Here is a 26485-nt window from a genome sequence, read left to right on the forward strand (position 1 = left end):
TCTCACCTGGTCTCACCTATCATCTGCCAGATATACTCTTCTCCCTCCCCCAACCTTTTGATTCTGGCTTCTGCCCTCTTCCTTTCCAGTCCCAGTACAGGATCTCAGCCCAAAACATCGACTTTTCCCCCTACAGAGGTTGCCTGACCTATTGAGTTCCTTCAGTATGTTGTGTGTGTTGCTCTAGATTTCCAGCATCTGCAGAATCTCTTGCATACTATCTCACACATCTTTGGAATGTATGTAGAAATTATGGCACATGGAAAAAACCCACCAGATCACTGGTCAGAAATTAAAATAGATCAATTTAGAAAACAGATAATATGACCTGAATTCTAAAAAGAATAATTGTATGCTAAAGAATTTGGATTTTAAATTTTAACTTTCAGTGTGCACACATCACACTGCTGTTTATTGTCTAAATTTGATTGCCCTGATAAGGCACTTTGACATGATTAGGCACTTCAAATGAAATCTAAGAGCTGGTGTGGTATTAGTTGGGCAAAGATGTATGGTAACGTCTTATAAGGATGTCAATGAATTCATACATTGGCTGAGGTGAGAAAATAGAAGTGTGAAAGCCTAATCCAGAGAAAGACATGAAAAACTGAAGAATTTGCAAACATGTAATGATACGTGTTTTGTAAGGTGTGAAATTCATTACTCAAGGGATTTCTTTTTATCTGAATGTTTTAAATAATCTATAATGTTAATAGCTAATTTAAAGTAATATTTTTCAGGTTAGTTTATTTTAGCAATTTAATGCTTCATTTATTTTGATTCTTTTACATCTCCCCTAAGATTTCATCAAAAGAAAAGTTATTTATTAATGATTATGAATTCTGAAGACACTTAAAAACAATAGAAGCATTTCCAATTGATTTAAGATTTTTTTGAAGACAAAAGGCAATGGTGATGTGCATTCATAGAGAGACAAAGCATTATTATATGCTGTACCTCTCAAGTTTCCATGCATTTTGTCCAGATAAGCATTGGCACAGAAAGGTCTATGTTCCTCTTCCTGCGTTAATGTTTGGTGGTGGATATGCAGCTTCTATGTTTGGAGGATAAGTACAGATGACCTTCTTCACTAATTACTTGTTCTGTGTCATAAAAACATTTAAATAGATGGCAAGGTCAGAATGTGGCAAATATATTCATGCAGAATGAATCAGTATTATGCATTAGCGGCGTTATTGTTGAATTCAGCACATTTAATTCTGTTTGCAAAACAGCCATTTCTCAAAGCAGAATCGTGCAGTGCGGAAGCTCAGCCTCCACTGCAGGCTGCAATCAAACCTTACGATAAGCAATGGCATGGAGCTGTGCCGTGCCATCTGTAACACCTTGTTCTATTTGATGTGATCACAACAAGCCAAGGAATGGGTGACACCATCCTGTCATCATTTGCACTTTAAGGATACAAAAAATGGTTATAATTTTGTCCTTGCAATGAGATATTCTTTGATTTGATTATAACCTCAACACTCAATAACATACTACACCCACAATCGATCTTTGGTGTTAGATTTTGCCAGTGATATAATCTTACAATATATTCTCCTTTCTAAGGGCAATACAGCATCCTAACTGTTCAAAATAGATTGAAAGGAGTGCCAACATGCATGCTTTTTCACATGATATTATTTAAAAAGTTACTATGTTAATTTATTTAGGGTTGTAATAATTTGTTGAGTTTGAATATTTCACATCATTTCTAATATCTTATTGTAAATTTTGAAAAATAAGAACTGAAAGTAGGACAGTTTTATGCTCTTTATTATTGCATCATAAATATATTTATAACTGCAAAATTTGTACTCCAGCTGCCGCAAAGTCAACAAATTTCATGAGATATGCTGATAATATTAAACCTGATTCTAATTCTGATTGTGATTAATATTTGATCCACAGTGTAAAACAGCACGGGTGGTTGTAGAAATATTAAGGTGCTCTGTTCCCAGTGATATTTGTACATTGTGAAGGCATGTATTTGCTTTTTTTGTAAATAAAAAAATAATGCAATATGTTTTCAGCATGAAAAATACATTTGAAATAATACATTATTAGCAAAATCAGATAAAATAAGGAAACAGAAATTATTCTAGGAAAATGTAGAATTCTACCAATCTTAAATTTAGTGCTAGGACATTCAGAAGCAAAATTGAGAAACCCTTTTGCAGACAAAGATTTGTGGAAATCTCTAAGTTCATGTTCCCAGAAGCTATGGCTGGAATGGCAATTGGCAGACTGAAACCTGAACAAAAGAGATTGTCTATCCCCTCGGTCTACTCTAGATTATTTATAAGTGGATAAATTGTCTATATACTTTGACATAGACTGTCTACCTATCTGGTCCATATGCAACACCTTCTCTCCCCTTTCTTGATTTCTCTGTCACTATCTCCAGAGACAGATTGTCCACCAACATCCTTTGCAAACCCACTAACTCGTACAGTTATCTTGAATACACCCCTTCCCACCCAGAGTTTTGCAAGAATGTGTTTTCCTTGCTCAGTTCTTCTATCTCTGCCATATCTGTTCTCCTGATGAGACTTTCCATTCCAGGACTTTCGAGGTATCTTTATTTCAGAAAATAGGGTTTCCTGTCCAATTCTATCAATACAGCCCTCAACCACATCTCCTCCATTTCCTGTATGTCTGCCCTCACCTCATCCAACCGCCCCCAACATAACAGGGATAGTGTTCTCTTTATCCTCATCTATCACCTCATGAGCCTCTGCATCCAACATATTATTCTCTACAATTTCCACCATCTTCAATAGGATCTCATCATCAGGCACATCTTCCTCTTCCCTCCTTGAATCTTGATATTCTGTGTGAGAAAACCTGCAATTCACATATGAGTGAGGACAGTAAACTCCTGCAACCCTAAGTAGCAGTTTTTAGCTAAACAGAGTGGCATAAGCTAACAGAGCAACCTTTTTGATTTGCAGAAGAATTGCAATGAAATTCTTATAGGCTAGACTTGCAAAGGAGAAAAGGAGAATATGGAGATATAAACACTAGTATCTATTATCCCAGTTAACTGAATGTAATACCTCCATTATTTAATGTTAATCATGAAAATACTAACATCTAAAGAATCGAAACATTTAAAATAATTTCCAGGGGATCTCACCATTCTGCGTGAAAAGACTCTCCCCTCCCCCACCCCTTAGATCCCTTTCTAATATCTTACCCCTTTCTTACACTGAAAAATGTAGTAAGATCTGGACCAGTGCTGAACAGAACTAGACTTAATATAAATGGTGCATGCAATATGTGTTGTCTAGGTTGCACCACTGAGCTATAAGGTTCAGAAATCAGCCTCCATTGAAAATGGCTTAAACAGCATGGTTATGGTATTTGTTAATTCCCCCTAACCAACTGCTGAGGCACTGGAAATTATAACATATATGAAATGCTGTTTCTTCAGGTTTCAAATTTGTAAATTTTTAAACATTTTTTTGCATAACATTTCCTTTACCTTATTTTCTCTGATTTTAATTGAATCTTTTTTTCTCTATTTTACTTTTGCTGATTTGACAATGATGCTACCTTTCTTAATTTATTCTCCTATTGCCCTTTCTTTAATTTATTTACTACTCTTTATGCCTCAATGACACATGTACAGTTGCATGGCCAAGTCCACAGGAGCCACACAGATGTTGATTTCTCCCTTCATAATTGACTGCAATTTAGATATCTCCAGGAATGCAGAAGTCCAACGGTAGTTGATTGTTTCCGTATTAGTTTTGCTACCTGCTCTCTGAGATTGAACACCTCCTGAAGAGCAACATTTATTGATGATGTTGGGGCAATATCTCAACACTATTGGTAGAATAATCCACTTCAAACAACATGGCTAGGTTGGACAAAGGTACAGGACCATTTTCCCTCTCAATTTAGTAGAAGGTCTATTGTAAGATTTAGCTATGTTAGATCTTCAAAACTTTCTAATGCCCTTCTTGTGCTTTAAGTGTTGTCATGTTTTAAGTTTTTGATTTGAGGTCGGTAACAGCTTGAAATAGTACAGAATTGAGTCAGAAAATCAGCATCATACAACACAGAATAAGGTCTTTTGGCCCACTTGATCTGCTACTGTGATGCCTATTTATGGTAATCCCATTTTCCTGCATTTGACTCCTATTCATTTGTTCCTTTCCTAGCACGTACCTGTCCAAAGAATCTTAAATGCTCACATATGCACTGGTAGCTTTTTTCATATGCCCACCACACTCTATGTGAAAACTTGCTTTTCAGATCTCCTTTAAGTATCTACCCTCTCACTTTAAACCTATAGTCTAGCTTTAGACTTCTATACCTTTAGAAAAAAAAGACAGTAATACCTGCTCTATATATTCCATTCATAATTGTATGTTTTGTGCTCAGTGAAAACAATCCCACCCTATCCAATCTCTCCTTGTAATTAAAAATCTTTATTCCAGACAACATCCTAATGAATTTCTTCTGCATGTGTTCTCGTACCGCCACCTCCTTTCTGTAGTGTGGTGACTAGATTTGCGTACGTATTTCAAGTGTGGCCAAACCAATGTATGGTACAGCTCCAATATGATACCTCAATCCTTACGTTAAATATCCCTACCTATGAAGGCAAGCAAACTAAATGTATGCAACACTACATTATCCATCTGTGTCGCTAACTTCAACGAGCTATGAACATGCGCCTTAATTCTCCTGTACATCAATACATCTAAAGTCCCTATCGTTTACTGTACATGTCTGGCAAGTATTAGACATCCCAAAATGCATCACCTCATGTCTAAATTAAAGTGCATCTCTCACCGCCCTGCCTAACTTTCCAGCTGATATATTGTATGTCTTTCTATACCATTAGACGATCATCCTTACTATTCAATTTTCGTATTATTAGCAAATATGCTATTCAGATCATAGACATCACTTTCAAATATATATATATATATATATGCGCCAAGTAACAAGGGTCCCAACACTTATCCCTACAGAATAACACTGGGACAATGGGTACCTACTTCTAATCAGAAAATAAATCTCTACAGTTACTTTCTGCATGCCAACATGAAGCCAACTTTGGATCCAATTTGCCAAAACACCTTGTATCTCATGTGTCCTAACTTGCTGGACTAGCCTACCATGGGAATCTTGTCGAAAGCTAAACTCCATATATACATCATCTGCCTCCTTTCCTTCATCAATTTTCTTGATAACTGTCTCAAAATGCACAGTAAGATTTGTGCGATAGGATTTCCCATGTACAAAACTATGCCGAAGCCACACCAGTCCCTACCTTTCCAAGTGATCATAAATCCTGTCTCTAAGAAATTCCTCTAATAGTTTTTCTGCTTCTGACATAAGGCTCACCAGCCTACAGTTTCTTTGCTTGTCCATAGTCACCCTTCTTGAATATGGGATCAATATTAACTACCCTCCAGTCTTTTGATACCTCACCTGTGGCTAAAGAAAATACAAAAATAGTTTGAGTGTTGTTGAATGTCAGCAATGTTTATGGTGATTTGACAACTGACAATTTGGCAGGTTGTCAATTTCTTTTTCATCTTTTCTGGGTGATATTTTTCTGCCCTGTCTCTCCACTCCAGGTAAATTGATTTACAATCTGGAAATCCCTGTTGATGAGTAAACACACAGATGGATCTGGCTTCTCTCTGAAAGTTCCCAAAGGGTAACCGCACAGGATGGGCATAAATGTTCCTCATAGGTTAGAATTGATGTCATTGACTTCAGATCCTGAGTCAACGTTTTCTTATTCAAACCTTAGGTACTCTGCTGCTTTGGCTCTGCCTTTAGCAGCTCACCCTGAACAACTTAATGGGCAAAGGTTTAATGAACTGAAGAATGCAGGGGAAATTTTATTGAAAGGCAAATGCCGATAGATGTCCTAGTACAGAAAATTCTACTCTAAAAATTCAGAGAAGTCCATCACAAGCTTCATCCGAAAGCAATAATCAGAATGTATGTGTAATTAAAGACATCAGAGATTCTGCAGATGCTGGGAATCTAGAGTAACACACACAAAATGCTGAAGGAACTCAGCCAGTCAGGCAGCATCTATGGAGAGGAATAAAGGATCGGTTTCCGGCTGAGACCTTTCATCAAGACTGGATGGATTATCAGGACTGGATTATTAAAGTTATAATTAAACATTTTATTTGTGTTCAGATTACCTCTAGAATAGCTCCATCAGTTTGGAAAATATGAAAAGAAAAATCTGCTGATTTCAGCATGATTTTGAGTATATCACTTATTTTGCAATCTATTTATTACATAATGTTCATGCAGATCAGGGCGTTGCTGATATGGCCTCATTACAAAATGTCACTGTATATTAAGGTGGACTTTTGAGACTTCAACAATAATGAGATTCTCAAATGTAACCACAAGGTAGATTCAGATGCAACCACCATCGTCTTTTCTAAATTAAGTTTGGATGGAGGTACATCATTGAAACGAGATGAGAAAATGACAAATGGAATAACTGGAAGGGAAATGGATAGCAAGATAAGAAATAAAGTTAATAAAGAAATTTAATCAAATCTGCTGCTTCAAAATTAAATTTTGCACAATAGTGAGTTCCTACCGTGCTAATGAACCTCCTCATACCAGCTGCAGCAGACATAGCCCGAGGCCCAGTGTTGGAGCCTGGTTTCCAACAACCTGCAATACAGTGGTTCATGGATGACATTACAGTAACCACTGTAACCCATGTCCAAGCAAGATGGATTTTGGAAACCCTGGACAACATAGCTACCTGGGCTAGGATGACCTTCAAGGCCAGGAAGTCCAGTTACATGGAGATCAAAAAGGGCAATGTTACTAGCAAGTTCAGTCTTCAGGAACAGGGAGAAGGCATTCTATTCATTAGAGGACAACCCAATAAAGTGTCTTGAAACGTGATTTAATGTAGCAATGGCAGACAACGCCAACATCACTGACATGTAAAGCAGTCTGAAGAGTTGTTGAAGAAGCTCAACAAAACCAGATGTCCTGGTAAATTTAAGACATGGTTGTACCTACATGGTCTTCTACCAAGGCTTCTCTGGCTTTTCATGGTGTACGAATTCCCCAAGTAGAAGTCATCGAAAGGAAAGTCAACAAGCACCTGTGGAAATGGCTGGGGATCCCTCCAAGTTTTTCTTCAGTAGGGCTCCACATAAGTTCAGGCTAGCTATAGCTCCCGTTGCCATCAGTAGTGGAGAAGTTCAAGGTGGCAAAGTGTAGAGTTGTGTTGGCAAACACGAGGAATTCTGCAGATGCTGGAAATTCAAGCAACACACATCAAGGTGCCGGTGAACGCAGCAGACCAGGCAGCATCTCTAGGAAGTGGTATAGTCGACGTTTTGGGCCGAGACCCTTCGTCAGGACAGTCCTGATGAAGGGTCTCGGCCCGAAATGTCGACTGTACCTCTTCCTAGAGATGCTGCCTGGCTTGCTGCGTTCACCAGCAACTTTGATGTGTGTTGTAGAGTTGTGTTAACAGTTAGGGACTCCTATGGCAAGCTAATAGATCAAGTAGGAGTCACAACAAGATTGGGCTGAAGGAGGTCTTCCAACTCAGCCACAGACCAGGCAGTGAGTGCCCTGCAATTGAGGGACATCATTGGCAACCCTTGCCTAAGACAACAACTCCCTGACTCTGCACACATCCAAGGATGGTGGAGTGCAAGTGCAAAGGATAGGCAGGAGATGGTCCAAATAGAGGTATGGAACCGCGAGGACAAATGGCAGTTATCGAAGGCAGTGAATTTGTGGTCACAGGTGCCTGGACAAAATGGGATCATCCCAAGCGCAAGATCACTTGGGCTGAGCTTTGGAGACTGGAGCCCTTCCGCATTTCTTTCCATCTGCAGTCCGTGTATGATATTCTCTCTACATGATCACAGCTGCATATATGGGGGCTGGGAGAGGATCTACCTGCAAGTTTTGTGGTCAGTGGGGTTCACTGGAACATATACTGTCAGGATGTAAAATAGCTTCAACACAAGAACAGTATGGGTGTTGCCACGACAAGGTCCTGCTGTCCCTTGCTGACATACTGGAGCGGGAGAGGTGTAAAAAGAGACCAGATGGCAGAGGCAAACAGGGTAGTCATTTTTATGAAGCAGAGGTATTTAGAATTGTGAGAGCTGTAGATTGAGTAGACAATCAGAATATTTTACCCATGCTGGAAATGTCAAACACCAGAGGACATGCTTTAAATTTTCAAAAAGTAGAAGCAGATGTAAAAGGTAAGTTTATTTTTTATGCAGGGAGAGGTAAGTGCTGGGATTAGGTTACCAGGAATAGTAGTGGAACCAAGTTGTTTGGAGAAGTTTAAGAGGCTTTCAAAAAGGCGTTTAAGGAGTTTCACATGCTTACGAAGGGAATGAGGGATATGGCTGATTTACAGGACGAGGACGCTCAGTATAAATTGGCATCAAGACCAGCCACCATGTTCCAAATGGCCTGTGCAATGCTGTTCCCGTTTATGTTCTATGAATACTGAAAGTTAAGTTGAGTTCAAGGCCATGACTGATCATAATGAATTGTGCAAAATTCTTTGAGGAGCTTGAAAGCTTGAAAAGTAGATTCAGGAATGATGTTTCCCAAGGCTAGGAGATGCTGAATCAGGTTTAACAGTTTATAAAATGAGGAATCAACTAACTAATTCAGAGGTAAGAAGAAATGTTCATCAACACTTAGTGCATTTAAGATGGAGACTAATAGATTGTTTACATATTAAGGAAATTAGGGAATTTTGTGCAGGAAAATAGTTCCAAATTACAAGTCAACCACAATATTATTGAATGGTGGAGGAAGCTGGAAGGGTTGAGAGAGCAACTTCTGCTTCTCTCTTGCTAAATATACTGTATAAAATGTGTTATAATTCCATTTCTACTACCAATTGTGTGAATGATTTAAGTCCAATGAAGCAACTGGTTAATTGTTCAAAACATCTGAAGTAATGACATGGCTACAAAAATATAAATGGTAGTCCATAGGTTTTGCATTGTTCAAAACAAGTGATGATTAATATTGTAAAATGTAGGTCAAAGTCTTTTCAATCTCAACAGCAGTGAAGGTGTCAAAGTATTGATATATAGAGTAGCCTTCAGTGTTGTAACATTAAGAATCACAAGGATGAATATAAAATGGAATTTTTTTAACAGTAGAGTCATAGAGCACCTCAGCATGAAAACAGGATCTTCAGACTAGCTAGTCTGTGCCAAACTATTAATCTGCCTAGTTCCATTGACCTACACCCAAACCATAGCCCTCCATACACCTCCCACACATGTACCTATCCAAATTGCTCATAAATGTTGAAAATCAAACTTGCATCCATCACTTCCACTGGCAGCTCATTCCACAATCTCACCATCAAGAGAAGAAGTTCCCTCTCAGGTTTCCCTCAAACATTTCGCCTTTCACCTTTAACCCATATCTTCGAGTACTAGACTCATCCCAACCTCAGTGGAAAAATCCAGCTTGCATTTACTCTATCCATGCACCTTGGTATTTATAAACTTCAAAGAATCCATAACTAAAATAGCAGCATAAAATTTATTAATTTTGTTACATTAAATGAGCAAAATGATGGTCATCCATGGCAACAACTAACAAGTGGAAAGCAGGACAGATATTTTAGATTGGAGAAATGCTTTAGAATTTTCTTATTTGATAAGTGATATAAATATATGTATAGATTCATTGATTTCTCAGTGAGCAGGAGTCCAATGCAAAGAATATCATCTAATACATTGTAAGTGCATTTATGCTGAAAATGGTACTGTATTCAAACCTATAATTTGCAGGTAGTGCTGTGACACTCACTAAATTATAAGATTATTTAGAGGGCATTTTGCAAAATGAATGTGTGTCAGAAGGTGCCGCAAAATTAAATTTGGAGGACCCAGTGCTCCGAGATGTAAAGCATGGAGACCAGGGGCTGCAGAAATATGCCTTTTTCTCAACTCGGGATTATTATAATACTTAGAGATTTATCTATAATATCACTACTGGAATTGACACAAACTGAAAAATTTTTAAGAAGCAGATGATGGTAATCTGAAATAAGAACAGAAAATGCTGGAAGCTCCCAGTATCTTTGGAAAGAGAAACGAGTTAGCATTCTAATGAAGTGTTCTGACAGGCATTTCTGATGAAGGTTATTGATCCTGAAAAGATGACATTGTTTCTCTCCATAGGTGCTGCCTGAACTGCTGAGTGTTTACTATACTTTCTGTTGATGCAAGTTCTGTCTGATATAAACACATTTTGTACAGCAGTTTTGTCCCCTGATGGTTTCAGTGCATTACTCAATCCTCAAGGTTATACTGTTACATTTTCACTGATCTGCAGTTTGGAAACACCAATTTTTTTGTAACCCATTTTGCCTGGCTGCAAAAGCTACTATTTGCCTATTATTAATAATAATTAATATTATGATGAGCTACCTCAATGGATGATAAAAGAAATGAATAATGGACTGAAAACACAACTACACAAAAATAATGGAAGGTGTTTAGGACAATAGTGTCCGGCAGAATATTTCTATATTTAGCTTTATGACAATATTTTACTGTGACTTTGATTCTAGGCTGAGAAGAATGATGAAGCTAATGCGAAAGCTGACCAAGAGACTACCAAACCAGAAGACAAGGCCCATAAGGCTGCCACCAAAATCCAGGCTAGCTTCCGTGGCCACATAACACGGAAAAAGCTGAAGGGGGAGAAGAAAGGCGAAGCAGCTGCGGCGACAAAAGCAGAAGGTGGAGAGAAAAAGGAAGACTCTAAAGTAACAGAAGCCACTAAGGAGCAAGAGGAAACAGCGACAGAGCCAGCTGCATCTGATTCGAAAGGGAAGACAGAGGAAGCGGAAAAGGCAGCAAGCAATCCTGAAGCAGCCGCCCCCTCGGATGCTGACAAGGCATCAGAGGTAAAGGAGGCTCCTACGGAAAACTCGGAGAAGGCAACACCAGCTGCAACAGATGGAAAACCTGTGAACGCTGAGAAGGATGCTGAGGAGACAGGAAGTGGTGGTGCAAGTACTGCCACTGAAAGTACCCCATCTTCAAACGCCACTTCCAGCCAGGAAAAGGAGAAGAAACAAGCCGAGGTGCCTGCCGCTGATGCCAGTGAAGCAGCAACAAAGGCCCAGGCTGAGACAGCTGCCAGCAACACAGCACCAGAGAAAACAGGTGAGAGTCGTTTCTTAAATAACCACCTTACGACACGGTCTTATTTATAAAATCTTTAGGAGTGATGAAAAGTTAAGTGAAGACCTTGAAATTATTTCCATAACAAAAGTAAAGCAATAGTTTCTTTTTGTAAAACTTCTATTGATTATGTGCCGTTGTAAATAACACAGAAAAACTTTACATTTTATTCCAGAATGCACATACAAAAGCATTTACAAAATTTTAATATGTTTTATTATCACTATCATTACCATTTTATTAATAATACATTCTGATTCAAGAAGATGATTATTGTAACTCAGCGAATTTGAAATTCAGTTGTGAAAACCCATGATCATAAATCATTGAATAACTGTTAACATTTTCTGTTGCATAATATCAATGACCTGCCTTTTTACAAGTTGAACCTCTGAAACAGTGGAGCTACAGTATGTATTTAAATATTGTATGTGATAAACTCCAACGTACTTGCAGCAACATAAGTGATTTCTATTAGGGGTTTCTAGTTTTGCATTGGTTGTTTTTTTCTCAGTGAAGCAGGTCAATTTTGACATGAGTCAAAAGGTTTCCAGAAGAACCGGTGGGCAGGTAAATTGTACTTATCAGGTAAGAGACAATCATTGGCATGTTACCGTCAAAGCAACTAGATAACATGAACACATAATTCTGTGAAGTGATTGTGAAAGCCTCTAAACTTCTAACAAAACTTTGTGTACTTTGGAACTCTGCTTTGATTTGGACATTTTGGATGAGAGTGTTCAAAACTCCAGAAAACTGAGATCACTGACATTCAGCATACTTCCTATTTCATGTGGCTCTTTCTGCATATTCTTAGAAAGCAGCACGACATATTTGCACTCCAGCTTCTGAGGTATGGAAGACAAAACTTGCATATGCAGAATTAAACAAGCAAGGAGGGATGAGGATAACCTAATGCTAATATATGGCTAAGCATTATAACTATTTTGTTCTCAAATTAGGCACAATCTATGGGGTTATCTAATAAACTCACATTATATTTTTCCAAGAGTTCTGGCATTAGCTATCTTCCCTACCAAAGAAAATGATACTTGAGAAGAACTATGAAAATCCATTTGATACAGAATAATCTCTGAAGTTCAGAGGCAGAAAGTTGCAGAAGGGAAACTGCCAGCAGAGGATTTGACAAGGCCTGGTCCAAGGCCAGTTTCTACCCAGTTGCAGGATGAAACTATGGCTCCCTGATTAAACAATACTTTGCAAGCTGATGCACAGATTTAGAAGTAATTAATTGCCACATGTGAGTGTGTATGTATATGTGAGAGAGAGAGGGAGAGGGAGATGGTGTGAGGGGGCAGAGCTGAGATTTTGTAATACACCATAAAATATTGCTAAAAGGAAACCTAAATTGAAAAAACAAATGGCATACTCACTAAAGTTACATTTAAGCAATTTCCTACTATTGCGATTGGTGTGGAATGGCAGGATGAAAGTGTGCGGGGGAAGGGGCACATTTGTCACTGTAATGCCTGATCATGCCCAGCTGTTTTTTCTCAGATGTGTATAGATAGTTGGCCACCTGTTTAGTAATAGTTAGCATCAGCTGTCATGGAGTAATGTGCATTTCTCTTTTAATATTTTACAGAATAGCATGAGGCACAACAATAATGCTTTTGAAGCTTTGTTTTGCTTTAAGCTTATTATTTATGGCTAAACCAAGGCAATATTTGTCACTTTGGATTGCAGAAGTCCTTTAAAATTACAAAAAAATCTTCCAAATAGTAGGTGGGGAAATTAATGGAAGCACAGCACAATAAATTGATATAAGTCATACAGTAATTCTCTGGCTAAAATCCTGTTCCTTTTATACCATAACCTGAACTATAGAAAGTCATAACTAACAAGCAACAATATTCTGTTGGACAGCATTTGAACTAACATCCTTGGCATTTATTTATTCTGTTCATGGACATTTTAACAGAAATCCCATGAAACATGTAATAGCCAATAGCTTACTACTGAGAATCAAGCTAATGACTCAATGCATATGCCTGCCAACCTCCTTAATGCTTTCCTGGTGCTCTTTAAACATGGTGTTCTGTAGAGACTCATGGGTTATTGAATCCCATTTGAAGGTGTCACTACAGCTAAATTTAGTATCTGCTGGCAACAAGCACATCAATGAAACTGCGCTTAATGGTTACAACCAGGTGCTAGCCAATAGAATCCTACCTATTCATTCAAATAGTTTCAGCATAAATCATGCTGTTCATTGGCTGATGGCATTAGCAAGGCTCCAATATTGTGAATGGTGAGCACTAATTAATGCTAACCTGCACTGCTTATATCTAACTTGTACCAAAATGGAAGCTATGAACAAGCATGTTTGGCAATTGCACAGAGTGAATTTGAATTGAGAAAACTTGCAAGAATAGGTGCAAAAATGCCTCGGGGCTTTCAGAATTGGCTCAGAAACTAGAGAGGAGCAGCTGAAATAGTTGAAATATTGGGGAGGGGGTGGGCGCGGGGAGGAGAATGGTTCTGCATTCACAGGAGAAAAAAGGTTCTCCAGATAAATATTCAGAAAGCTCTGGAAAAGATTGTTATGGTAGACAATTTCAGAAGTCAAGTTTAAATAAATTATTGCTCTGCTGGAATAGCCTTAATCACTTCATGAGGGGGCTAAACGAATGACTTCATCCTCATGCATCAGGGCATTGAGTACAGGGTGTTATGTGAAGTTGAAGGCATTAGTGAGGCTGAATTTGTGGTATTATATGAATTGCTGCTCACCCATCTGCAGGAAAGGTATCAACAAGTTTGAAGGAGTGTAGAGAATATTTACAAGGATGTTGCTGGGACTTGAGGACCTGAATTATAAGGAAAGTTGAATATGTTAGAACTTTATTCACTGAAGAACAGGATAATGAGGAGAAATCTTACATTGTTATGATCTTATAAAGTTATGAGGGGTATTGATAGGGAGGCTGACATGCAGCTAACATTGCAGACTGCCAACAATTAAAGGCTTCAGCTTTGCAGTTGTGGCTCTGAGAATGGATCATCCTGATTCTCTGCCTAACGTGTACAAAGTTTGGACATTGAGCAAGTGGAATCCTTTCTGATTTAAGCTGAATTGTAAAATTACAACCACTAAGCAATGTGCATGCCGGACTGGCACTCTGCATACTGAGGGTCACTGAAGTCCCTGAAAAACAAGTCCTTGATTGTTTCTACCATTAAAAACATTGACACTGTTAGCTGTCTTTGAATGCAGCAGGTAGTGGAATGAGCAAGATGTATGAAAAGTCATTATCACAGACAACTTGACAGCACCAGCCACATAGCTCTCTGCCCTTCCTGAGTTTTAGATATCGGGCATGCAAAAATACGGTGAGAACATTATTCTTGACATAGTCATCACATGCATCGCTTCTCACTGAGGCAAATTGCTCCCTGAGCACCCAGGATAGATATGCACATCTGTTGGCAATCCTTTGCCTCTCTTTTCCAGCGCCTAACCTCTGCTTATTCTCTTAATGGTGCTCTATTCCAAGGTGCGGGACGTATGCACCAATGTCTCAGAGCAGCATTTATAAACAGAGGGCTCCGAATCAGTTTGGTCGCAGAGCTCACTGAGGACTTAGACATTTCATAACAAATATAGATAGCACCAAGCCATCACAGAATTTTACTAATAGCCAGAAATTAACTATCAACTATTAACTGGTGGATGAACTCTTTAAATAGCATGGACAGGGGTGATAGTATGTGATTAAAGATGGTGAAAAAATCTCTTCCTTCTGCTAATAGAATCAACTAATTGAGGTTAAAGTGTATCTATTGCAAAACTCCATTGATCTCCAGACTGTCCAAGATGGCATCAAGTCAGCAATGAGTGTTGATTGATGCTACGGTCAGCATGCTCTACAGATAAACTTGCTGATACACAGTTGTTTATTGCACTTAGCTACAGAAATATTTAGCGGCAGTGCACTTGTCATTTTGGAAATTTATTGGCACTTAGTTATTCAAAAAAAAGTCCCAGCCACTTCTGATCCAACTTCCTTTGCAATAAATTTATTCTCACTATTACATTTAAGTGGAGCAGCCTTATAAATTAGGTCCAAGGGACTTAACTGATAGGATGGTAAACCCTCTATCCTTAAAGACTAACATTGTAATGTATTTTGACTGATACAGCTGGAAATTAATAACACATTCTCTCACACAAACCCATCAACTGAAACCTAATACTCTGATTAAAAACTTACACAAGGAGTCATCTACAGTAGGCAGTTAACCTACCAAACGGAGTATCTTTGGGATGTGGAGGTGAAAACAAAACCGCTGAAGTAAACCCACATAATCACAGGTAAAAGGCAAATTCTACGCAGGCAGTACTTGAGGATTAAAATCGTATGAGATCAGTATACTACGGTATTTGCCAATCTACTGTGCTGAGCATTAAGGCAAAAATAAGTAGCCTAGAATTTGATACCAAGAAAAAAAATAAAACTACATTAAAAGAAAAGATTCAGAATGATGCTTAAATGAAATAGGAAGCCTGAAAATTGAAGAAAATTTAGATTTTCTGAAGGAGGACTAAGATATTGAAGAAGAAAATGTAGGAATTTATTATTGAGGAAATAGTAACATTAACACTGAGAAAATAGCAACAATATGGATTTACGAAAAGTAAACATTTGAAAAATTTGTTGTCGGTTTTTGAGATGGAAATCAGGGAATTGATAATGGGCATAATGGTCGATATGGCTAATTTGGACTTCCAAAAGGTCTTTGGTAGTTTGCCACTCAAGAATTTACACTCTTGATTTCCAGTTAAGACGGCGCAACTGATCATGTGCAACAGCTTCTGATAGTCAAAAAGCTAATAACTCTGACTAAAAACACCACTAAAAATACCTTTCCTGAGGAAAATTGTATTAAATTATCTTTGCACACAGGGAATGGGCAAGCGATGATGAGGCGAATTCAGGGGATGAGCCAAGATGGTGCATTGCAGATGCAGTTCTGATGCCCGTACAGCTGGCCCAGGAGCAAGGTTGGATTGCTCTAAGCTCATAAAGCAGAAATCAGACCCTGAACAGAAAAGTTCTGATGCTTGTTTAACTGGCTTGGATGAGAGATGCACCAATTGGGGAAGTCGGGGCAGAGGTGAGATTCCTGTCCAGGTGTGAGGTTGGATTGCTCTGAGCACTGAGCTGATTTGAAATCTTGAGAGTGGCTTCGGGCTGGATGACGGAATCTGGGCCCGGAACAAGTCGCTGGGTGGTGAGGTCTACCCATGTAGCTTTTCGCAGCAGCTGTGCCTGGATCCTAGTGTGAGATACGATTCGCTGTATATACAATTTAAATCCCATCCCGGATCGGAGGCAAGAGCCGATTTTGCTCTCTCTTCATTCTGCATCTATAGAAGTTTATCAACATTTTTGGTGACATGCAATCTACGCAAACTTCTAAGAGAGTAGAGGCACTGTTCTGCCTTCTTTGCAATGAAACTTGTGTGCTGGTCCCTGGACAGATAACTGTTTCATGGATCCGAGGCTTCACAGATTACTGTTTCATGGTTCTGAGACTTCTTCCTGTAGTCGATAATCAGCTGTTTGTTTTTACCAACGTTGAGTGGAAGTTTATTCTTGTGACACCACGCAATCAGATTTTCAGTCTCCCTCCGATATGCCAATTCATCACAGCGTTTGATTTGGCCAACAACAGTAGTGCCACCAGCAAACTTAAGTACGGCATTAGAGCTGTACCTAGCCACAGGATCATAAGTATAAAATGAGTAGAGCTGGGACTGCGGTAAAGATAGCCCTGTGGTGCACCTGTGCTGATGGCGAGCATGGAGGAGATGCTGTTGTCAATCCATACTAACTAGGGTCTATCAGTGAGAAAATTGATGATCCAATTGAACAGAGTGGTACTGAGGCCCAGGTCTTGAAACTTAGTAATGAGTTCTGACAGGATGATAGTATTGAATGTTGAGCTGTAGTCAATGAAGAGCATCCTGACAATCACGGGTCTTCAGTACTTGGCCAGGTATGTTACCTGGGCCAGGTGCTATTCGTGGATTCACCATCCTGAAGGATGCTTTCAGGTTGGCCTCCGAGGCCGAAATCACAGGGTCATCGAGGGCTGTGGGGATCCGTGAAGTTGCCTCCATGTTCTGTCAGTCAAAATAAGCATAAAAGGGATTGAGATCATCAGGGAGCAAAACCTCTTTACCATTTATGTTATTTGGTTTTGCTTTTCAGGTGGTGATGGCACTCAAGCCTTGCCACAGTGTTGAGCAGCCCTCTATGATTCAAGATGTAGTTTCTGAAATGCCAGCCATGACGTTCTACTTGAAGTAGGTCTGTTTCTGGAATAGCCAAGCTCTTTGTCTCAAAACTAATTAAGGCTTTCCCTGAAATAATAGGAGCCTGTGTAATTACCTCCTGAAGCATATATTTAAGTACTTGATTTGCAGAGTGGGCCTTAGTATAATACCTAATTCTCTTGAGTGAGAATTAACACTAGCTTTCCCAGAGATTCCGTACTTGCACAATCCACACTGCTTTGATATTAAAGTACGGCAATGAGTAAGTACTTTACAGGAATGCCTTTGTCAGCTGAACTCCAGAGTTGTATGACTAATTAATCCAATTGACAGTGTTGGCTGTAGAATGAAATAGATCTATTATGAGCATGGGAACAGGCAAGCAGGGATTCAGTTTCACGAAAACTCCCCAGCGTTACAGTCAATTATCAGCCTGGATCAAGTACCTTTCAACTTGGTATTAACTGAGGCAGTTGACACCTAAGGGTTTTATTTCTTCCTGTTCATCTATGAATCCAAGATGGAATATGTTTAACAGGTTGTGATGCACAGCTCTCTGGACAACAGGAGCAAAAGCATCACACACAAAACACTGGAGGAACCCAGCAGGTCAGGCAGTGTCGATGGAAAATAACGAACAGTCAACATTTTGGGCCGAGACCCTTCTTCAGGACTGAAAAGGAAGGAGGAAGATGCCTGAATAAAAAGGTGTGGAGAGGGGAAGCAGGATAGCTAGAAAGTGATAGGTGAAGCCAGGTGGGTGCAAAAGATAAATGGCTAGAGAGGAAGGAATCTGATAGAACCGGAGAAAGGGAAAAAGGTGGGGCACCAGGGGGAGGTGATAGGCAGGTGAGAAGAGGTGAGAGGCCAGAGTTGGGAATAGAAGAAGTGGGAAGGGGAATGCAAAAAATTTTTTACTGAATTAGAAATTGATGTTCATGCCATCAGTTTGGAGGCTACACAGACAGAATATAAGGTGTTGCTCTCTACCCTGAGAGTGGTCTCATCATGGCGCAAGAGAAGACTGACATGTTGGAATGGGAAAAGGAAAAGGAATTAAAATGGTTAACCACTGGGAAATTCTGCTTTTGGTGGATGGATCGGAGGTGCTCAACAAAGCGGTCCCCCAATTTACAATGGGTTTCACTAATATAGAGGAAGGTGCATCAGGAGCACCAGATACAATAGATGGCCCCAACAGCTTCACAGGGAAAGTGTTGCCTCCCATTTGGTGCCCTGACTAGACAAGAGGGGGGAGGCAGATGGGCACGTGTAGTATTTTGGCTGCTTGTAGGAGCAAATGCTGGAAGGGAGATTAGTGGGGATGGTAAATAGACAAGGGAATCATGGAGGGTGTGAACCCTGTGGAAAGCGGAGAATGATTGGGAGCGGGGAGGTAAAGATGTGCTTAGTTGTAGTTTCCCTTTGGGGATGGTAGATGTTGTGGAGAATGATGTGAGGCTTATGCAGTGGATCATGTGGTGATAGGTTAGGACAGGAGGAACTTTATCACTGTAAAGGCTGTGGGAAGATGGGTTGAGTGCAGATGTCCAGGAAATGGAGGAGATGCAGGTGAGGGCAACACCAATGATGATGGAAAGGAAACTCCATACTTGGAAGAAGGAGGACATCTCTGACGGCCTGGAAAGGGAAACCTCTTCCTAAGAACATATGCAGTAGACATGAAAGAAATGAGAAAAGGTAATAGCATTTTTACATGAGACAGGATAGGGAGAGGTATTGTCTGTGGGAATTAGTAGGTTTAGAGCATACTCATCAGGCAGTACTCGGAAACAAAGTATATGGGCACTATGTAGTGAGGTTCTACCTGTGTCTGGAAGCTCTGAAGGATAGACCTGGTACCACTGCAGAGCCATGTTCCAGTCAGATGCACTACCTATTCTTCAAGGAAAACAAATTTCAAGAAAACATCTTGGACCACAAGTAAATCAGGCAGTGATCAATGTGGCATATCTTACAGGAAAGGCAGGATAAAGACCAGATGAATCCCATGGTTTGATACCATGAGCAAACTGTCCAAGTCATCTGGCAGAATATGCATTATCATCAGAATTTACTGACGTCCACCACAACTTCCCTTCGGTGGCAGGGAGAACAGACCTCCCTGTCAGATCCTTCCTCTATGGTCAAAATTTCAATCCAAATACACGCTGCTCTTGAAACAACTACAATGACGTTGACGTGGTCATTGGTCACCCACCTTGTTATGGGCTGTACATTAGAACATCAGAAAGCTTTAGACAAGAATAGGCCAGTTAGCCCAACAAAGCTTGCCAAATTCCTATTCCCATAGTATGTTGAAATAACTATCGAGTTTAGATTTGAAAGGCTCTAGGGTACTACTCTTAACTACACAACTAGGTAGTTTGGTCCATGTGTCCACAGCTCGCTGTGTAAAGAACTGCTTCCTGATGTTAGACTGAGATCTCCCCTTAACCATTCTCCACCTATGGCTCCGTGTCTTTGTTAATGGATTAATTTTGAAGTCGCAGTTGGCATCTACCTTACATATACCCTTAATGATTCGAACATTTCTATCGTGTCTCCTCTCATTCTATGTCTATTTAGGCTAAAAGATATAATTCTTTCAATTTTTTTTATAGTTCATACCCTGCAGACCTGGAATGAGTCTCATCACCCTTCTCTGAACTCTGAACTCTCTCCACTGCCTTCAAATCCCTCACAAAATATGGAGACCAAAATTGCACACAGTATTTAAGGTGTGGCCTCACAAGTGTATTATACAGCTTGAGGAGAATGTCTCCAGACTTGAACTCCACTGAGCACATTATATAGTCCAGTATTTTATTAGCCTTCCTAGTTGCTTCTGTGCATTGTCTGGATCGGGGGTTACCAATTGTTTTTATGCCAGGGACAAATACCATTAAGATAGGGGTCCGTGGACTCCAGGTTGGGAACCTTGGTCTAGATGTTGATAGTGATGAGTCTATCAGGACACCCCAATCATTCTCATACAGTGCACTTTCTAACTGAAGACCCCCCCCCATTGTATATGTGTATGTGTGTGTGTGTGTGTGTGTGTGTGTGTGTGTGTATATGTATAATATTTCTACTTCCTATATGTAATATTTTACATTTACTTACATTAAAGTTCATCTACCACTTATTTGCCCACATCTAGATTTTGTTTAGATCGAACTGTATTGATTCTGCTGCCTGAATGTTATCAGGAGTTTTGTCATGGTTGACTGAAGCAGCTTCATAACAGAGGGATCTCTGATCAAAGGTTTATTCCCAGGGCACTTACCGTGACAGACATGAAGAGCTGTTGAAGGATCATCATCTCAGGGAAAGACACACTTTGGTCTGCCAGAAACTTGTTGGTCAGGTACGACAAAATATCAATAAGGGGAAGCTGCCAGCTGGTGTAATCCAGGCTGAGGGATGTAATGAAGCTCAGTACAACCAATGCTGAGGCTTTCTGGGGCAGATCTGCTGTCTAGGATCCTTCTACTATTAGACATTGAGGGGCTAAGTCCTGAATAAAAGCCTCTCAAACACTTGAAGCTTTTATTTTCCCAGTAGACAGCATGAGCGGCAATGATGCTATGCACACAGAATGTGCTAACAGTACCAATATCTGGTACCAATAATGCTGTGAATACACAGAGTGACACTATGAATATAAAGAGACCCATGCACTGTTGATTTGCGTTTGTATATGTTTTTTATGAATAAGGTTTATTTTGATTTGGTACTGCTAACTTTCATAAATCAATCCTTTCAACAATTGTCTCTACCAATGATTTATGAATCCTCTCATCTAACCAAATGTAGAAATATGTGGAAATGGAAATGTAAACACTACAGTTCACTCATACTAATCAATCTACAGTGATGTTTATTTTCCACCCAAGCCAATGTTCACATAGCCTTTTATTCCACTTCCTTAAAACTCTTATCCAAAGCTTAAATATTGACTTTATGATCCCCATTTACTCGTAATGTAGCTTATATGTAAATGTAATTTTCCTCATCTTGAACAGTGAAATCTTTCGCTGGACAGCTACGCTCTGACCGCCAGAGAAAGCAGGATTTCCCAGTGGCCACACATTTTAATTCCACATCCTATTCCCATTCTGATATGTCTCTCCACGGCCTCCTCTACTGTAAAGATGAAGCCACACTCAGGTTGGAGGAACAACAACTTATATTCCGTCTGGGTAACCTCCAACCTGATGGCATGAACATTGACTTCTCTAACTTTCGTTAATGCCCCACCTCCCCCTCGTACCCCATCCATTATTTAGATATATATATATATATATATACACACACATATATGTATGTACGTATTCTTTTTCTCTCTCTCCTTTTTCTCCCTCTGTCCCTCTCACTGTACCCCTTGCCCATCCTCTGGGTTTCCCCCCTCTCCCATTCTTTCTCCCTAGGCCTCCCGTCCCATGATCCTCTAATATCCCTTTTGCCAATCATCTTTCCAGCTCTTGGCTCCATCCCTCCCCCTCCTGTCTTCTCCTATCATTTTGGATCCCCCCCTTCCCCTCCCACTTTCAAATCTCTTACTAGCTCTTCTTTCAGTTTGTCCTTTCGAAGGGTCTCAGCCCAAAACGTTGACTGTACCTCTTCCTATAGATGCTGCCTGGCCTGCTGCGTTCACCAGCAACTTTTATGTGTGTTGAGTGAAATCTTTTTGAGTGTTTGAAAGTATTTTATACAAAATTGGTTCACCATCCACAAATATACCTGGATAGAGCACATAAGGTACTGTTGAATATTTGTCTTCTCTGTTATAGCTCTAAGTTCATTACCACCAACATCAACTCAACACTAACAAACAGTAGCCATCAATCCCATTTAACAGCCATTCAATTTCATATAGAATCATAAATCAGAGAGAGAACAGGCCTCTTTAGTTCACTGATGTTAGCCACACATTTACACCAAGCCCACATTAATCACTTCTATTCTTCCTAGATTCCCATCCTCTCCAACAACACCTTTTTCTCACACTGTCACTAAATCCCGGCACCAGCATACACACTTGTAGTGGGAATTATAGTGGTCAATTGATCTACCAATCACATCTTTGGGAAGCAGAGGTAAAAAGAGCATACAGATGAAACCAGGTAGTTACAGGGGGAACATGCAAACCGCACAGAGAGAGCACCTGAACCCAAGATTGACCTCTGGTCTGCAAAACCATCAACTTTACTAGATATGCCACTTTGCTACTCTTCCTGATCAACATTTCATCATACTAAATGAACATCAGTTCTCTGCATCAAGAATTGCCTTTTTAAAAGGCCACAGTATCCTCCCATCAGTTTTTTTTCTTTCGAGCAATGTTCCATTTCCAGCACTATTTTCTCCTGAACCTTTGTAGATGTTGTAGCCTCTCTAAACAGTGTCCATCTTGAAAGTCATGACTTAAAACTCCAGCAACACACATCAAAGTTGCTGGTGAATGCAGCAGGCCAGGCAGCATCTCTAGGAAGAGGTACAGTCGACGTTTCAGGCCGAGAACTTTCGTCAAGACTAACTGAAGGAAGAGTTAGTAAGAGATTTGAAAGTGGGAGGGGGAGGGGGAGATCCAAAATGATAGGAGAAGACAGGAGGGGGAGGGATGGAGCCAAGAGCTGTACAGGTGATTGGCAAAGGGGATATGAGAGGATCATGGGACAGGAGGTCCGGGAAGAAAGACAAGGGGGGGGTGACCCAGAGGATGGGCAAGGGGTATAGTCAGAGGGACAGAGGGAGAAAAAGGAGAGTGAGAGAAAGAATGTGTGTATAAAAATAAATAACAGATGGGGTACGAGGGGGAGGTGGGGCATTAGCGGAAGTTAGAGAAGTCGATGTTCATGCCATCAGGTTGGAGGCTACCCAGACGGAATATAAGGTGTTGTTCCTCAAACCTGAGTGTGGCTTCATCTTTACAGTTGAGGAGGCTGTGGATAGACATGTCAGAATGGGAATGGGATGTGGAATTAAAATGTGTGGCCACTGGGAGATCCTGCTTTCTGTGGTAGACAGAGCGTAGGTGTTCAGCAAAGCGGTCTCCCAGTCTGCGTCGGGTCTTGCCAATATATAGAAGGCCACATCAGGAATACCGGACTCAGTATATCACCCCAGCTGACTCACAGGTGAAGTGTCACCTCACCTGGAAGGACTGTCTAGGGCCCTGAATGGTGGTAAGGGAGGAAGTGTAAGGGCATGTGTAGCACTTGTTCCACTTACAAGGATAAGTGCCAGGAGGGAGATCAGTGGGGAAGAATGGGGGGGACGAATGGACAAGGGAGTCGCATAGGGAGCGATCCCTGCGGAAAGCAGAGGGGGCGGGGAGGGAAAGATGTGCTTAGTGGTGGGATCCCGTTGGAGGTGGCGGAAGTTATGGAGAATAATATGTTGGACCCGGAGGCTGGTGGGGTGGTAGGTGAGGACCAGGGGAACCCTATTCCTAGTGGGGTGGCGGGAGGATGGAGTGAGAGCAGATGTGCGTGAAATGGGGGAGATGCGTTTGAGAGCAGAGTTGATAGTGGAGGAAGGGAAGCCCCTTTCTTTAAAAAAGGAGGACATCTCCCTCGTCCTGGAATGAAAAGCCTCATCCTGAGAGCAGATGCGGCGGAGATGGAAGAATTGCGAGAAGGGGATGGCATTTTTGCAAGAGACAGGGTGAGAAGAGGAATAGTCCAGATAGCTGTGAGAGTCAGTAGGCTTATAGTAGACTTCAGTGGATAAGCTGTCTCCAGAGACAGAGACAGAAAGATCTAGAAAGGGGAGGGCTGTGTCGGAAAACTCCAATTTGGTTTCAATTCCACTAACAACATGACTAAGAATCACAATCATACAACTTTTTCTGCTGACTCATCAACTGCTGACATGAAGTCCACTGTCACTCTGAAACTGAGCCCTTTCCTGGTCAATAAAAGCTTGAAACTAGATTCCTACATATGTGTTGTTATAGATATATTATAGTTTTCTTAAGATAAATACAGCCAAACGAATATCTTCATATCCTGCCACAAGTCTGAATCCATGTCAACAATTCCATCTATTTTCTTCAGGCCCAAGAAAATCCAGTTGTTTCCAGGTTAAAAACATTTACAGGAGGGGAGAAATGCAAGCTTACTACACAATGTTAATGTAAAGAGAGTCCTTAAATCCATACTTCCCCAATACAGATAGGGTGGTGAAAAAGCACATGCTTGTTTACCTTCATAGGTCAAAGCATAGAATATAAAGTTGGGTTGTTATGTTGCAACTTTACAAAAGATTACACTGGAGTATTGTATGCATTTCTGATCACCGCCCAATGGGAAGGACATGATTGTTCTTGTGATAACGTAGAAAAAATTGACCAGGATATAGCCTGGATTGGAGGACTTCAGCTATGGAGTGAAATTATATAGTGCAGGCCTGATTTCACTGGAGAGAAGGAGACTGTGAGTGGATCTAATTGAAGTACAGTATAGAGAATACAGACGTAATGCAGTGCAAATGGGATGAGTGAAAATGGGCAAATGGTGGGCGCTGAAGGGCTTGTTTCTGTATTGTACATCTCTATGGCTCTGCATTTAAAGTGTATAACTCAATTATGATTGCCAAGGCAATTGATACACTGATGTCATTATTGCCCCCACGCAATTGAGTAACTGAAAATAAAAGCTGAGGAAATCTGTTGTTTTGTTCTGCATGAGCCTTGCCCTTCCCCTCAGTCTATTGTTGGCCTCAGCTGTTAAATAATGAGCAGAGGCTCATTTTGTCATTGTCATTAACATGGCTTGATATGTGAGTAAAATGTCCTGTACAAATTCATTTCCACTCGTAACATGGGATTTAATAGGAAAAGATTATGGAAAACCACAATATGGATGGTTTAATTAGCTGTCAGCTACTGACATTAAAAGACCTGTTCAATGCCAAAGCAAAGAAAAGAGTTGAAATTTACTGCTAACTCTACCTGCACTACCAGTCACCCATTCATCAAGTGGCCATCAGGGACAGGTTACAAGCCCATCATCACTAGGACTACATGCCTATCTCCGAATCTTCTTTCCTGTAGTTATCTATCTTTTCAACAAAACTCACTCAGCTGTAATGCATAAGAACATAAGAAATAAGAGTAGGAGTAGGCCATCTGGCCCATCAAGCCTGCTCCACCATTCAATAAGATCATGGTTGATCTGGCCATGGAATCACCTTCACCTAACCTGCCTTTTCCCCATAACTCTTAATTCCCCTACTATGCAAAAATATCTCCAAATTTGTCCTAAATATATTTATGGAGGTAGCCTCCACTGCTTCATTGGGCAGAGAATTCCACAGATCCACCACTCTCTGGAAAAAGCAGTTCCTCCTCATCTCTGTCCTAAATCTACTCCCCTGGATCTTGAGGCACAACATCTTTTAAATGGTCTTTCCCACTCTCCTTGTACTGTTGATAATTATTTAGTCTGTTCGTATGTTCACGCTTAAGTTTGATTATTAATGTCTGCATATGTGACCGTACTGCTAAGTATTGATTTCTCCTGGCTGTTTGCACTATTGTCTTATAAAATGTTGGTAGCTGTTTTGTTGTTTGTTATGGTATTGTCCTGTGTACTATGCTTGACACTGAATCACAATCAATTCGGGTATGTTTCACATACTGGCAATAAGGTGATTGTGATTAATAGGAATCAGTATCAGAATCAGAATCAGAATCAGAATCCTTTATTATCGCCAAGTATGTGGACACATACAGGGAATTTGATGCCAGTTTCCCTGAGCTCTCGCTGTACAGAATCAAAAAGCAAACAAAACAATAGTGCAAATATTCGTGAACTATATACAATGAGGTATACCTGTGTATGTACAGGTGGAATTGGTTTATAATAGACTAAAATTCAAGTGTTCATAAGACTGATGGCATACAAAAAGAAACTGTTCTTGTACCTATTTGTCTTGGCATACAGTGATCTAA

The 26485-nt window shown here is 40.2% G+C and overlaps 1 protein-coding gene across 2 annotated transcripts in view; it reads left to right on the top strand.

The window, feature by feature from the left end:
• Nucleotides 1–26485, top strand: part of gap43 (growth associated protein 43) — a 302554-nt gene that overhangs the window by 155134 nt on the left and 120935 nt on the right. For both annotated transcript variants that reach the window (XM_063050859.1, XM_063050858.1), the window contains exon 2: nt 10601–11201. In XM_063050859.1, coding sequence (XP_062906929.1) covers nt 10601–11201 — 601 coding nt within the window. The remainder of the gene's footprint in view (nt 1–10600; nt 11202–26485) is intronic.

This window comes from Mobula hypostoma, chromosome 6 (genome assembly GCF_963921235.1).
Source record: "Mobula hypostoma chromosome 6, sMobHyp1.1, whole genome shotgun sequence".
Classification (NCBI taxonomy): Eukaryota; Metazoa; Chordata; class Chondrichthyes; order Myliobatiformes; family Myliobatidae; genus Mobula; species Mobula hypostoma.